Genomic DNA, 15,089 nt, shown 5'->3' with positions numbered 1-15,089 from the left:
ATTTGGATATTTAAAAAATTACCCGGGAAAAATATTTGAAGCTGAAAATTTGTAAAATAGCCTAATTAAACTCAGTTACTACATCTTATTGATATTATCATCTAATTTATAAAATTTATTGTTATTTTAATTATAAAAGAGATATGCTGTTTTTATGGAACTTGAGATTTTGGGTGATTATATGTGATACCTTTTTTTCTCAGATATAGAAGAAAAAAAAATTGAAAAATATTTTTAAAATTTAGTGATAAAGTAATACATTTTAAATAATTAAATGGCATTATCAGACGACTTATGGAGAGAGTGTGCAGCATGGCTTACTCGTTGCAAAATTATTCCTGGAGATCACAAGTAAAATTACTTTTGCTGTTTTTCATATGAAGTTTTATTCATTTAGTTAAAAATGAATCAATTATTAATAAGATTCGAATAAGTCTTTAAAAGTTTATGGAAAGTAATAATTCATACTTCTTTTTTTTTAAGAGCAAATTGGCCATCATCGGAGATAAAAATTCTTGCATTGACACTGCGAGATGGAGTATTATTGTGCAACTTAATTCATTATCTGGATCCTACGATGGAATCAATTGAATTCAATAGAAGACCAAGAGATGCACAGGTAATTAATACGTATATTTTTATCCAACTTGGTTGAAACTTGCTTATGTTTAATCAATGTTATAAAACATGTATGATGCATAACAAATTTAGACAATAAGGATAATGGAGCCTTACATAATTTATACCCAATTTCAGTTCCTTTGTCTGCAAAACATCCGAATATTTCTCGAATGCTGCAAAAACAACTTCCAGTTGAAAGAAAATGAGTTGTTTGAATGTAGCATGTTATACGATTTAACTAATTTTCATCGCGTTTTAATAACTTTGAGTAAACTTTCACTATGTCGAAGAGTGCAAATCAATCATCCAAATCTACCGTAAGTAGTGAATTATATTTAAATGAGTTGCATATTTTTAATTGCTGATTCAAATTATTTTACAGTGGATTTAGCGTACAGTCATCAGTATCTACAGAAAGAAGTATTTCCGAAGAGGATATTTATAAAGAATTACAAACAACAGCAACGTAAGTTTTAATAATACAATACGATCCTTTAACTGACCATATGTTGAATTTTTCATCTTCTTTTTAAATTTAATCATAAGTAATAATAATGCCGAATCACCAAAGTCGTCTACTTCTGATGAAGAGTATTCTAATGAAAACAATGCCTATAATGTAGATAACTCCAATAATAATCAGCTTATTAAGTGGACTGTTGAAGATCTCGTTACTATCGATGATAGTGAAGAGAAAGTTTATGAGGATCTGTGCTACGTCACAATATCGTCTTCCTTTCCTCTAGAGGTTTTTATCACTTTTATCCCAAATTAAGTTGTTAAAGTTTTCTGAAGTGTGCATTGTTTTTATTTTTCGTAGCAATTTCAAAATTCATTCTAAATGTATTGCTAATCAGTAGACTTGTCATTATTTTCTTGATTATTCCCTCATAATTTATTTGCTCCTCTGATGATGATGTTGCTCTTTATAAATTTTTATTTAGTATTTAGCATGATTTAATAATTTAAAGCATGGAATTTTAGAATTACTCTTTCTTTTTTTATGTGATCTCATAATTTTGTGACACAAACATAAATTTATTTAAAATTTGAATGGATATGGCATTGCTGTAATTGGTGGAATTTAAATAGTGCTACTCAATCCGATAATGCTGCATTTGATTGCAATGATGAAGAAAATACAAAAGAAGAAGAAGTTTACCAGGATTTATGTGCCATACAAAATAACATTGCCAGAAATCAGGTATAGTGCTATTTTCTGTTATTTATTTTTCCTTATAACCTAATCTGCGTTTTATGATGTTAATTCTCGATGTTCGATTGAAAATTTTTTGAATTTTTTGATGACACCTTTATTTCTTATGAACAGAGAGCTTCAGCAACAACAAGCCTAGGACAAAGAGATTATGTAATAAGAGAACTAGTGGAGACGGAATCAAATTATTTGATAGTTTTGAACGATCTGAAGTACAAATTTATGCAACCCATGGAGAAAATGCTTAAAGATGAAATTAAAATTATTTTTCCTCGAATAAAGGAACTAGTCGATATTCATATAAAATTTCTCGACAAGTTGCGTGAAGCCACAGAGCAGAATCCAAAATGCAAATTGAGCAGTGTATTTTTGGATTTCCGAGAACAATTTCTTATTTATGGTGATTATTGTGCGAACATGACTGATGCCACTGAAACTCTAAGAGATGTTTGTAAAAGAAGCAGTGCCATTGAACAGCTTGTAGCGGTAAACATTATTTATTTAATTCAATAAGACTATGTTTCTAATTCTTTTATATCTTGGGATTTATTAGCAATGTCAAAAAGATCATAGTGGAGGAAGAGTACAACTTCGAGATATTTTATCAGTTCCAATGCAAAGAATCTTAAAATATCATTTATTATTAGATAAGTTAGTTCATGATACTTCGTCATCTCATGATGATTATAAAGGCTTACAAAGAGCAAAAGAAGCAATGGTCGATGTTGCTCAATACATTAATGAAGTCAAGAGAGATTGTGAACAAATCAATGTAATCAAAAAAGTTAGAGAAAGTATAATTGACTTAAATTTACCGAATGGAAATGATCTTAGTCAATATGGGAGATTGTTGCTTGATGGCGATTTGAACATTAAAGCTCATGAAGATCAGAAACATAAGCATCGATATGCTTTTATTTTTGAAAAAATAATGATTCTTGTTAAGAACTCCAATACAAGAATTGGAGAAGGGCAATATACATTTCGGGAAGCATACAATTTGGGTGATTATCGAATTGAAATGGGTCATTCAAGAAAAACATTGGGACGTGATGCAAGATTTAAGTATCAGTTATTACTGGCTAGAAAATCGAATGAAACGGCTTTTACTCTTTACATGAAAACTGAAGGAGAACGTGAAAAATGGATGAAAGCTCTTAATGAAGCTATGGAAATGATTGAACCGTTTGGATGTAAAAATACAGATCACAAATTTCAATTGAATTCCTTTGAAAAACCAACAATATGCCGTCACTGTTCGAGATTTTTAAAAGGCTTAATTCATCAAGGATATAAGTGCAAAGTTTGTGAAATTTGTGTTCATAAAGGATGTATTTCGTCAAGCGGACGATGTAAACAACCTCCCTTAGTTTGTGACCGTTATTTATCCGAATTTAATTGGTTCGTTGGGACTATGGATCGAGAAAATGCGACTTCAAAGTTGGAAAATAGAAGAATCGGAACTTATTTATTGAGGTGTCGTCCTCAAGGCGCATCCAACTCAACCGAAACACTATATGCATTAAGCTTAAAGTAAGGTTGATTTTTTTTTTATTTCATTATTTAAATTAATATTTTTTTTTGTGCAGAACGGACAATAGAGTTGTAAAACACATGAAAATTTATCAAAAAGTTGAAGATTGTCAGCCTCACTACTTTTTGTCAACAAGACGCTATTTTCGAACTATAGTGGAACTTGTGTCCTTTTATGAACGAAATGATCTCGGAGAAAATTTTGCTGGGTAATTAAGTTAATGCTTAGTTTTCAATATTTATTTTACAACTTTGCTTCTAAAACAGTCTCAACCAAGTGCTTCAATGGCCGTTTTATGAACGAACTGCAACTGCCATATATGATTTTACTCCAAAAGAGCCAAATCAACTACCGTTGAAGAAAGGGTGTCAGATTTGTAAGCCATTCATTTTGATGTTTATACGAAATTCAATATTAAGTTTTTTTAAATTTTTACAGACATTATTAGCAAAGAAGGAGACAGTCGAGGCTGGTTGAAAGGCCGTTCAATGGATAGGGTAAATAGCTTAATTTTAATCAAAAATTTTAAATATGTTTAAATTGTATTTTGTAAACAGATTGGATTCTTTCCTAAAGGATATGTTCAAGAGAACTGCCCAAATGAAGATCTATGATTTCGTGATGAATATGTGAATTATTACTTTGTTTGCATCGAACCGTCTGCTTTAATACAATAATCGTTCAACTTCAAACGTTTATTTTGAAATTTTTAAATTGTTCTCATACCAAAGTTGAATATTATATCCAATTTCTCTCTTTTTACTTTTAAAATGGATGCTTTGCAATCTGTAATATAGACAATTTTAGGACAAAGTATTTATCAAAAACATTCCTTCATATCATTTCAAAAAGTAACTTTTTCAACGTTTTTATATCACTTGACTAGAACTTAATGAAGAAACTAAGAATAACTTTTATTCTATTTAAATTTAAAGAAGAAAAAAAAATGTTTTAATACAAACTGATTGTCATAACTGTCGTGGTATTGAATGTGAAGTAAAATATACAAAAAATGTACGCGTCCATTGAATCTCGTGTCTAAAGAGGGCCTAAAAGAAAAGCTACAAAGACGATGAGTGCAATTATATATTTTTGGAAAAAATGCTTTAATTTTTTTACGAATATTAAAAAAAGGATAAAGATAACAACAATAGATATGTAATGAAATTTGTTATTAAATTGAATTCCTTCCAATCAATAGATAGTGAATATTGCAGTTTTAACGCTTTAACATTTTTCGAAACAAAAAGAAAACATTTTAATGAAAAGTTTTTTAAAATAAATATTTCAATGAAATAAGTAAATGGATTATTTACCGACATCGAAATTGCTCGGAAAGCTTTTGAGCTGAACATTTTACACTAATTTATGAACATCAAAAAAAAAAATTAATAAATAAATAAATAAAAAGTATATGAATATATTTTTCATAAAATATTTTAATATTTTAAAAGTAAAATCAAATCCTCCTTTTGAGAAGATCGTGGTTTAGAAGGACTTATGAGATAATATTATTGTAGCCTACGTGTCATGTTTAATGAATGTTTCAATACTGAAACTTATGATGTTATTAAAATGTATTGATAATCGTTTATATATATATCTCAGTAATGTAATTTTTAAAATTATTATCGAATGTATTAATAAATTATTTAACATAAAAATGTGCCAATAGTTTATATGAAATTAACTGAAGATATGAAAAAGATCAATTGAAATCTATTTCCTATATGATATAGGCTTTTTTATTATTTAATTTAATATTTTAACAATAAAATCTATTAAATAATTCCTCTATGGTATACAATGAATCAATATGACTTTCTTATTAAGTATCTTTACTAATTAATAGCAATGATAAAAATTATTTGTTCTTTGCATACATACAGTAATTTTTAACGATTTACTAGCATCCACTCATCACATTCAAGCATACACACACTCATTCGTTTTAAATTGTTTTGTAGAAACTCACAAAAGTTCAATAAATAAAAAATAAATTACTATCAATTAAAATAAAGATTGTGCTTATAATGTGACACATTTAGATATGTGTAAGATGCATAAGTCAAAAAGCATTGGTATTGGAAGTCATTGTTTTTTTTAAAGATCACAAGTGATTTCAGTATTTAAGAGTTCATTCAATTATGTCATTCAACCTTTAACCTCATAGAAATTTGTTTCTATTAAGAATTTGTGAAAAGAATGAGACATAATTTATGAACGACCCCAAAAGAGATATTTTAAAATTAAAAGTGAGAAAGAATCTACATAGGACTTATTTAAAATGAACTAATTCGAAGGAATTTCTTTTAAACTTGATTGCATTCTAGATAAATTTGTTTGCAATCTACACCTGTTCGTCCTTTGCGACCAGCATCATAGAGTGACTCAAAAGAGCGTCCTGTTTGGCGCTCAAGGATGAAACTGGCAGCATATGATCCAAGTTGACAGAAGATACTGTGACCTCCAATGTCAGATGAGCATTCTTCATTTGCTTCGCACAAGAATTTTTGCATGCATTTTTCATCATCATTGTTGTATGTTTTCACGTAACCTTTAAGCATTGAAATTGATGCTACAGTGGCATCAGCAACAGAATCTTTTCTTCCCAATGATCTGGCATTAAGTGAACGATGTGAGAATGATGTCTTCAATGCGTCTAATAAATTAAGAACAATGCTGATGAACTGTAATTAAAGAAAAGTGAAATTTCTCTTTTAATTAGGTTTTTAAATAAACTGTTAGCATATTTTCTTCTTATAGTTTTTTTTTTGAATTTACACTTAAAATATATGTACATAAAAATAATGGAAAAAAAAGTAATGTTATTAAAAAAATATTTAGGTTGATGAATAATTGGATGAAATGTTTACGATAAAAAATATGTGGTGGAAAATATTAACGGATTAACTTACCTCTCCAGCTTGTTTGGCCATAGTATTCACTTGTTCTGGATCTTTTGAACCAAACAGTGTGCTGAAGACTGCAGTTAAAACTCCCTATAAAATAAATTACATTCCAAATGTGCATTTTGCTTTGAATTTGATAAAATTAAAATAAAATTTTAAAGGAAATTGACTAAACTAAATTGTTTATAGGCTCATACTTTAATTTTTTTTAAGCTTCTTAGGCACCATGTGAACTTATAATAAAAAGTAAAATCTATAGTGCAGCTTTTGAAAATAGAGCAAGAATGAGCCTTGAGGTGATAGATTTTATTTTTATCAAAAATTTCTAAGTGCCACATAGCTCAAAAAAGAATCAAAATATGCAGTCTAGGGCAGTGTATAATTATCAGGAAATGAAAAGCTAATGGATCAAACTATCCTAATTTATCTAATATAAGGTGATAATAAATATTTTGAATTTCTTTTCTTCCTAAAAGCGTGTAAATTAATGCTTTCTTTAATATAAGCTTTCCCCATGTCTATAAGGTGATAACTGACTATATAAATAAATTTCTCTCTCACCATTGAATGTTATAATTGTATTAAACTTGATTCACATTTCTTACCTGCATCGGTGAATTTCCGTTATCAACTTTATCAATTCCATCACCGCCATTGCCTCCTCCTAATAATGCTGTAATGATTTTCAATCCAACTGAAATTATATTTGCCCATGATGAGGCTGGAGCAACTCCATTGTCAACATCATCAGATTTTGTTGGAAGAATATTGTTGTTTGCATTAGCTCCATTGAAGAACATTTGCATAAGCATGCCTATATAAAAGTAAATGATTAAGAAAATACGACAATATACTAAATGATCCACTTAAACGTACTACCAAGCATATTTGACCACGAGAATCCATTATCTGAGATTTGATTTGTTTGAATATCATCGTCGATGTCATCAAGAGCAACTTTTTTCAATGCATTTGGTTTTTCAGCAAACTTTCTCGCATCAGCTTGTGCAGCTGGAATGAACCGATGTTGTTGAGGTTGTTTATATGAAGAAATTTGTTGTTGTGAAAATTGTTGAGGATATGCAAATGTCATAAGTACACAGTGACTTGCAATAAGTCCGAGGAGACACCATCCAAACATTTGATTTTGTGTTTTCATTTTCGTTATCTAATAAATTAGGAATTAATTAATATGTTAAAGTATAATTTAGATTTCATGCATTTTAAGACAGTATTTCTTTGGTAAGAAAAGTTATGCATCAGCAATACCAACATATAATGCCAACATTGTTTCATTGTGCATTGCAAATAATAAAGTTGACATAAATTCATTCAAGACGCATGCTTACAAGAACTGTCAAAATTATATGTTGAAATGAGTTTTACTTTATGAATTATTTGTAATTTAATGCTAAGCTATAACAATAGGTGTAATAGTCTCAATGTGCTACAATTTAATTGTATAATATAATATTCTTCACAAATTTCGTTTATCGACCTCGCATTGAAATTCTCAAGACTCTTTTCCATACACACTGCATGTTTGGGATGATATATCTAGCACAAACTTTCATTGTATAATAATTTTCCATACTTCAAGATTTCTTATCCAATTTGATTTCATGGCACAAATCTTTTTTGGACATGCATATAAAGTGACATCATTATTTAAAAAGTTTTCAACACATAATCGCTGATTATGTAAAAAAAATTCTTCAATCTGGTGAATAACGGCATTAAGATTTCATGCACGATCTTCAAATTTATTAAAATTATTGGAAAGCTTAAAGCGCACTTATTCTAATTCAATAGACATGTATAATTTGAAAATTTCCAATTGGGCGAGCCCCAATTATTTGAATAAAGCAATTTTTGGCCTATATCATCAGATAAATGCTTCATTTACTAATCATCATAAAGTTAAAAAAAAAGTGGCAGACTATTTAATTACCTAAAGTCTATAGTAAGTGTTATGGGAGGTACATTTTGGAAATATTAAACAAATTTACTGTAACACTGATAACTAAATAGCAAATGAACCTGTTTTCTTTTCTTTCCTTTCTAAAAAAGAATATTGAGTATTCATTTCTCTCTCTATGGGTTATTGCCGTTATATTTGAAACTGGTATTTCTGTAATAATGCTATGCTCCATAATTTATAATGTTTATTACCTCTTTTTGCCTTCATTAGACTTTATAAAAATTAGAATTATTCCCTAAAATTTTTCATGCAAATTTCTTATTGCCAAAATATTTCAAACAACTGGATAATTAACTACTTTTACGTCTGATTAGTCATGATCTAATTTGAAATTATAAGCATGAATTCTTAGACGATTAACATTCTTGTATCATCTTTTTTAAACCCACAAATAATATTTCTCATTTCCATTCTAAATTTAATAAATGGGTCAGTGTTGTGGTATTCATTATAGGCCAATTTGAGCGTCACAAGAAGAAAGTTAATTTCAGTGTTTGTGTTCTTCTTACGCTGTGGAATTTTTATTATATTTTTCACCTCTTTTTTTGTGCTCATGAGAATATGGTTATTTCTTTGACATACAATCTTACTTTTATTAATGCATTAATTTCACTTAGCTTCGCTACAGCTCTTTATGCAAAACATAAATATTCTTTCTATGCACATTCAATCATGTGTTCTGTTTATTGTGAAATTTTTAAATCACGTATGACTTATGATCTTTTGGACGTTTTCTATCTATAATTATGTGTAATCGATATATCCATGATGTGATGGAAAAGAAGAAAAAAACTGTTAACGCAATAAAAATCCGGTAAAATATTTTATACGTAATTATTACATCTTATAATTTTCACTTAACAATTATTCACAACGAGAAATTTGTTTTGGAATGCACAATGATTTCATTTTAAAAAATTTCACTTTGTTGAATGAATGACCACGTCACTTTATTATTCAAACATCCTTAATGCATATGGTATGATTGTATACGGAATTACATGTCTCAAAATTTATAAATAAATATTTTTTTTTTATTTTTTTGAAAAATCCTATTTGAATTCACTAACTAAGTAAGTCCTTACCTTAAGATTTTCACTATAAATATTACGAATAACTACAATTTCTTTCTAGTTGTTATCACTTCAACCGACAACGTAAATCTGAAAACGTTATTACCTTGAACTTCTCTTTTATATGATGACCCACTTCCTACCTTCTTTCTTTTGCTTTTCTTATGTTTGCTTATTTTACAACTGTATTTTCACGAACATATCTTTCTCTCTTCTCTCTTTAAAAAAAATATGAATGTATTTCTTCAAGAAGCCACTCGTTGCTTCTGAGAAACTTTATTTTATATATATATATTATGTGTTGATTGTCTACCCATGCAGACAAAATAAAAAAATAGAACTTTCAAAAATCGTGATCTAGTGTGAAAATTCTTAGCCATTCAATAATAGATTGGTCCAAAGTATTTATCGTATCTTTTTATGATTGCTAATTGTCTACTCATTTTAACATGAATTCTCCTCTAATACTATCTTAAAAAGCTATTACGAGCATGAAATTGTATGATTGTTAATCAATGAATCGAGTACGGCAATAAAATTAGTTCATGACAATGAATTAGTCATTCATACCACAAAAATTCCTCTATATCCTAAAATTGTAAACAAAAATTTATTCCGGATGCGATTGAAGATCACAATGAAATAAGTGGACATTGCTTGATGTTTCTGGAGAAAATATTGTGGAAATTCCCAACCGATGATATCTTATGCTTTGAATAAGGCATTAAGTTTAATCATAGCTTGTTTCTCCAAATCCTGCAATGCTATTTTGCAAGGATGTCACTATGAATCGCATCCATAATGTTAGTTTGAAAAAATTTCCTTAAAAGTAATAGTTTAATAAAAATTTGATTAATAAAATTCTTCTGGCAAAAAGATTAAATTAAGAATCTTCAGTATAAATATTTAAACATTTTAAATTATGTAATGATGAGCAATAGATTTACAAATTTATTTTAAAGATTGACGTATTTTCTTTGCATATCATTTGTCTGAAGGCTGGCACCAAAAAATCACCGAGTTCATGAAACTCTACATGTATCAAATTTTATGTGGATTATGTAAGGTTATTGAACATCAATTTTAGTGAAAGCAGGCTACAGAAATTCACCGTAAACAAACTTCGTGTATGTTGCTGATTAATCCAGAAGTATCAATTCATTAGCTACGTAAATTTTTAATCTTAATACTCTGTTTTAAATTAAAAAGACAGTCATAGATTAGAATTCTAATAACTTTTTATTTCATGAAACTGTAAAGAAAATGAAATAATTGTTTTTTAATTTATATAACATGCACTTTTTCGTATAACTTACTTTACTGTATGTATGTCTATCTTTGGTCTTGAGATAATTGACTCACACGCATTAATGCAATATCTTCACTTAACATCTTTTACAATAGAGTGATATTGAAAACAAAAGCATTACCAGATAACATAAAACAAAGACATGATTGCAAACTTAAGTAGGTATTCTTTTGTCATGATTGTTTCAAAAGATTACCATAAATTATGTTAGAATCTACATACTAGTTAAATATTCACAATGATAATATTGCTTCTTTATTCCTAAATCTTCTTCTATTTCGATTCTTCTCATTCTCATTATATAATTAAGTTCATTAGATTTGTGAGAAATGTTTTCTTTCTGTATCTAAAAACTGCACAATGATATAACAGTTTCATTTATTAAAATTGGCTTAAAGAACAAAAAAAAAATATGAACAGAATTACAAAAACATCTTCACACAATTGACTTTAGGTACATCACAGTACATCAACACAAAATAAAGAGAATAAGATTCCAATATATTAACAATAAACTTTCTCCTGTAGCGACTTCTTTCTGATGAGAATCATGTGGCAGCAATATAAAATGTGCAGAAATGAAATATTGTGTACACAACTATGAAGAGAAATAGATTTTTAGATACTAAATAAATGATTTTTGTTATAATATTTTTTATATTTTTTTTTGTTAAAAAGAAATAATCGACAAAAATAAAGAAATAAGAAGCTGACAATGAAAGTACAAGTGAAATTTAATGTTGCTAATATAATCACACATATCACGTCTTAAAAACGTCATGGCTTATGAAATGACTTTCAATTTTATTTTCTGTGCTGTGCGTCAGCTCAATTGCTCAATTTTAACGTAATTTTATAATTCTTTTATCACATAAATTGTAATTGAATTCCATTCAATATTGAGCAATTGCAGATCATTGAACTATCACATATTGTTTGTTTTCATACAGAATCATATAAATACCAATGTATCACGTATGGGAAAAATTGTCTAATATGTGCACTGAATTAAAAAATCAAAAAATATTGCTGAGAGTCTTTTTCACAGTCCTACGTCCAAAGGATTCTTAAAAGCAGGGGAATTTTCCAAGGCCGAAACTCGAAACCTAAAATTTTATTTTTTATCTTTCGGTACTTCCTGGGTAGTCTCGGTCGCGGTCTCTAGAATTTGTCGAGACTGAGACTTCGATAAATCTGAGTGTCTTCCTTTCCTCTATTGCATATTTACACAATCCAATAGAAAATCTTACATCATCACTAAGGATATTAGGGAGTCTGGTCGAGAGAGATTTCATGAATGTCATTTACTTATGAACGACCTCTTCGTCTAGACTCTAAACTCATAAACCTATAAATTATTTAAAAATTCATAGAAATTGTCATTGTTGGAAAAATAAAAATAAATTAACATAGAAACACATAAAACAGCTATTCGTTAATTATTCGATATTTAAATAGAGTAAGACAGTAGCTAAAGAAAGATTCAATATTAATAAGCAATTCGTTTTATCTCATCAAACCTTTTGAAAATGAGAAGAAAATAATATTTTTAAATTAACGCATTCTGTTTATTTCTATTATTTCATACCATGCGGCGACATGATTCAAAAAATCCGCTCTAATAAATCTCACATTAGTTTCGAAATACAAAACCAGAACGAAAAGAAAATGCTTTTTTACATTGTGAATGAGAGTTTTACTTTTAAAATCATTTATTTGAAATAATTTGGGTATATAATTTACACACTTTTATAATGTCATAATGTACTTGATTTATTCATTAAAACAAAAATGAATGACAATTGTTTAATATTGCAAAATTAAATTTAAAATAATTTACACCCTCTATGATCATCTTCGCAGGTCACGGAATTTGTTTTGAACTCGTCAAATGTTGGTAAATATTCAAAGAATATTGCTATTTTATCTGGTTCTTCTCCTGTCTTTTTATTTCCAATTGGTTCTTTTCCACTTAGTTTGTCATTCAAAGCTTTTTGCATTCCCCAAATAAATGGTTTCATCTTACAAAACAACATCAGAACACAATCAGCCGAATTGTTTTTATTCCTTTCCTTAATATTTGACATTAATTTCTCGGAAAGATCCTTGTCTCTTGCATCCTAAAATTTTGAAAGAAACAAAACTCAAAAAGTTTAATAAAGTTTTATTTTTTTGAACGCTTTAAGTTTAAGTGCACTTTAAAGTTTCAAATAAGCTCTATATAACTTTTTAAGCTTATTTTTTTTTTGAGTACCTTGTAAGCACACCTCAGCTTTATTGAAAGCTGCACAATAAATGTTAAATATTGTGTTGCTATTAAATTCCGTTGAGTATTAAAATAAGAAATTTGAACCTACCTCAATATCCTATTAAAAATATTAGTTTTGAAAACTCACCACTAACAAGTTTGATACTTTTTCATTCTGTAACATCCAATTGAAAATGTCGCCTGAAAGAATATCATCTTTGTTTGATCGTTCCTCTTGTTCATCATTATTCTTGTTCTCTTCATCTTTTGGCTCCGGTGAAATCAATAAATTTCCTAGCTTTTTAATTTAAAACAATAAGAAAAGTTCACAAAAATGTTTGATACGAAATAAAATGTAGGATCTGAATAATAATAACAATACTTTAGTCTTATTAATGAGAACAATGATATGTGCATATTTAAATATTTGAATTAAAAAACAAGAAAACAGACGAAGATAAAAAAATATTCTAAAGCAGTGGTGGGTAACCTTTTTTTGTGCCATAACACACATTAGTCCTAATTTTTTATTATGGCACACCATGACAAAATAAATATTTTCATGGCTTTTTCTATAATCGGCTATAATTCTCAAAGATTTTTGCTTTTATCTCCCGAACTGCTGCACGAATATTCACAAAAAATTTGTGGCTCATTTAAGTCATAATACCCACATTTTGCAAAACATCGGTCATAAAAATTCTTAATTCGTTCCCGATACCGGTCATTTTCTATACGTTTCTATATAAATTTTCACTTGGAAAAATGTGAAAAATTGATTTTTCTAAAAAGCAATTTTAAGAGGAATGTGAAAACTCATCTATTTATTTTTTAAAACACTTCGAGGCATACCTGAGATTTATCACGGTACACAAGTTGTCCACCACTGGTGTGATAAATAAGACCATAGTGCAAAATGTATTAATCAGTATCTCTTGACAGCAGACTTTTGGTCCAAAACTTACAACTTAAAAGTGACAATAAATTTGTTAGTTTTTGTTATTTTTATTTAATAATTTCAAATTCATCAAAATACAAAGAGTACATATATATACAGTATGACATTAAATATTTTACAAGAAAAGAATTTTTACAAAATTTTCTAACAAGTTCAAGCAAACATAAGTACTAACTAGAGCGAGAAGAAGTGTGTCATGAAATCAGAGATAGTGTAAAAGTAATTGAAATTTTATTGTACAATTTTTATTTACATATTTCAAATACATCTTAAAACATAATTATTAATGACTTTTTTACAATTTGAATAACTAACAATAACAAGTGAATGGGGGGCATAAAGGAAAAAAAAAAGATTCCAATTGATTTAATGGCATCATTTATTTTATAGCAATTAATTATGTTTGAAAAGAGTGTGTTTTATGATAAATATACAATTGATTTTTAAGGAGCTTCATGCAGAGAAAGAAAGTGTTAAAACACAAATTTATGAAACTAATGATTTGAAGACCACACAATTCATTTTGGAAAATCAATAAATCTATTAAAGCTATATATCATAATATTTATATGTTAGAATGACTGAATATAGCTGACTAGTAAGAATAATCAAGGTTTCAAAGATCATGAATTTAAGTAACGTTATTTCTATCAAATTATTTATACAATTGTTTTGGAATATTTTCTTTTTAGATCCAAATTCTGGTAGTGTATTCAAGCTCTTGACTTGAACTACTTACTTCATCTTTTACCTTATTATTATAAAACTTATCATCTTTTATCTTTTTATTTATATAATCTACTATAAGATACCAATCCCAAGTTTTAGTCATCATAAAATCCATAAATTTATTTGCACCAAATCTCACCATTTGAGCTAGGAAAACAATTCCATTAACTGCTACGGCACCAATTTTTCCACCATCAAAACCAAGCAATTTCAGCAATCCACTCATTATTGAATTTTCTGATAAAGATGACGATGGTGCCGTTAAACCGTCTCCCAAAACAATTGAGTCTTGCCGGTTGTGACCAGAGTTTTGATTTGCATTCTTTCCAGGAGCAAACGTTTGTGACACTAAATCAGCAATATTGTTGGATACACCTGATTGTTTGAAACGTTTGAGATAAAAATAACGATTGTCTAGAGGTCGTCGATCATTTTTACCAAGCAATTTTAATCCACTATTCAGATTTTCCAATAAACTACGTCGAACTGTAGATGCATCGATACAGAT

The 15,089-nt window shown here is 28.3% G+C and overlaps 3 protein-coding genes across 5 annotated transcripts; 1 reads left to right on the top strand and 2 right to left on the bottom strand.

Moving 5' to 3' along the window:
• The first annotated feature begins 154 nt into the window (after positions 1-154).
• Vav (Vav guanine nucleotide exchange factor) lies at positions 155-6,668 on the top strand. 3 transcript variants are annotated; one of them, XM_070637416.1, is made up of 12 exons: positions 155-173; positions 246-351; positions 484-619; positions 757-938; positions 1,004-1,087; positions 1,168-1,369; positions 1,952-2,323; positions 2,391-3,370; positions 3,427-3,579; positions 3,638-3,747; positions 3,810-3,868; positions 3,929-6,668. In XM_070637416.1, the coding sequence occupies exons 2-12, from the start codon at positions 275-277 to the stop codon at positions 3,983-3,985; spliced, it is 2,412 nt and encodes an 803-aa protein (XP_070493517.1). In that variant the 5' UTR covers positions 155-173; positions 246-274; the 3' UTR covers positions 3,986-6,668. The 3 variants fall into 3 exon arrangements, 2 of the variants coding, with proteins under 2 accessions (XP_070493517.1, XP_070493518.1); XR_011544205.1 differs by lacking the exon at positions 155-173 and having other exon boundaries at positions 197-351; positions 3,929-5,626; positions 5,705-6,668; XM_070637417.1 differs by lacking the exons at positions 155-173; positions 1,168-1,369 and adding an exon at positions 1,714-1,825 and having other exon boundaries at positions 197-351.
• Positions 5,170-9,410, bottom strand: LOC139088271 (uncharacterized). The gene is made up of 5 exons (XM_070637418.1): positions 9,350-9,410; positions 7,160-7,451; positions 6,889-7,097; positions 6,290-6,373; positions 5,170-6,061 (listed from the first exon to the last, which is right to left on the bottom strand). Exons 2-5 carry the CDS (start codon positions 7,440-7,442, stop codon positions 5,684-5,686), a joined length of 954 nt encoding a protein of 317 aa, XP_070493519.1. The 5' UTR covers positions 7,443-7,451; positions 9,350-9,410; the 3' UTR covers positions 5,170-5,683.
• Positions 9,411-11,986: 2,576 nt separating this feature from the next.
• On the bottom strand, positions 11,987-14,807 carry LOC139088146 (uncharacterized). The gene is made up of 4 exons (XM_070637214.1): positions 14,592-14,807; positions 13,043-13,192; positions 12,487-12,766; positions 11,987-11,994 (listed from the first exon to the last, which is right to left on the bottom strand). The coding sequence occupies exons 1-4, from the start codon at positions 14,805-14,807 to the stop codon at positions 11,987-11,989; spliced, it is 654 nt and encodes a 217-aa protein (XP_070493315.1).
• Between the last annotated feature and the right edge of the window lie 282 nt (positions 14,808-15,089).

Source organism: Chironomus tepperi, unplaced genomic scaffold (assembly GCF_022539635.2).
Source record: "Chironomus tepperi strain 1889 unplaced genomic scaffold, CSIRO-AGI_Ctep_v1 contig_161, whole genome shotgun sequence".
Taxonomy (NCBI): domain Eukaryota; kingdom Metazoa; phylum Arthropoda; class Insecta; order Diptera; family Chironomidae; genus Chironomus; species Chironomus tepperi.
Note: the sequence above shows the minus strand (reverse complement) of the source record. Positions and strands in the feature narration are given on the sequence as shown.

Bases quoted from the DNA above. Each gene is read 5' to 3' on its own strand.
- Vav (XM_070637416.1), top strand. From the start codon at position 275: ATGGCATTATCAGACGACTTATGGAGAGAGTGTGCAGCATGGCTTACT. The intron at 939-1,003 runs GTAAGTAGTGAA...ATTATTTTACAG, and splicing joins ATCAATCATCCAAATCTACC to TGGATTTAGCGTACAGTCAT. The intron at 3,371-3,426 runs GTAAGGTTGATT...TTTTTTGTGCAG, and splicing joins CTATATGCATTAAGCTTAAA to AACGGACAATAGAGTTGTAA.
- LOC139088271 (XM_070637418.1), bottom strand. From the start codon at position 7,442: ATGAAAACACAAAATCAAATGTTTGGATGGTGTCTCCTCGGACTTATT. The intron at 6,374-6,888 runs GTAAGAAATGTG...TTTATTTTATAG, and splicing joins ACGGAAATTCACCGATGCAG to GGAGTTTTAACTGCAGTCTT. The intron at 6,062-6,289 runs GTAAGTTAATCC...CTTTAATTACAG, and splicing joins TGGCCAAACAAGCTGGAGAG to TTCATCAGCATTGTTCTTAA.
- LOC139088146 (XM_070637214.1), bottom strand. From the start codon at position 14,807: ATGAGTGGATTGCTGAAATTGCTTGGTTTTGATGGTGGAAAAATTGGT. The intron at 13,193-14,591 runs GTAAGTAGTTCA...TAAATTAAAAAG, and splicing joins ATAATAAGGTAAAAGATGAA to CTAGGAAATTTATTGATTTC. The intron at 12,767-13,042 runs GTGAGTTTTCAA...TCAAAATTTTAG, and splicing joins AAGTATCAAACTTGTTAGTG to GATGCAAGAGACAAGGATCT.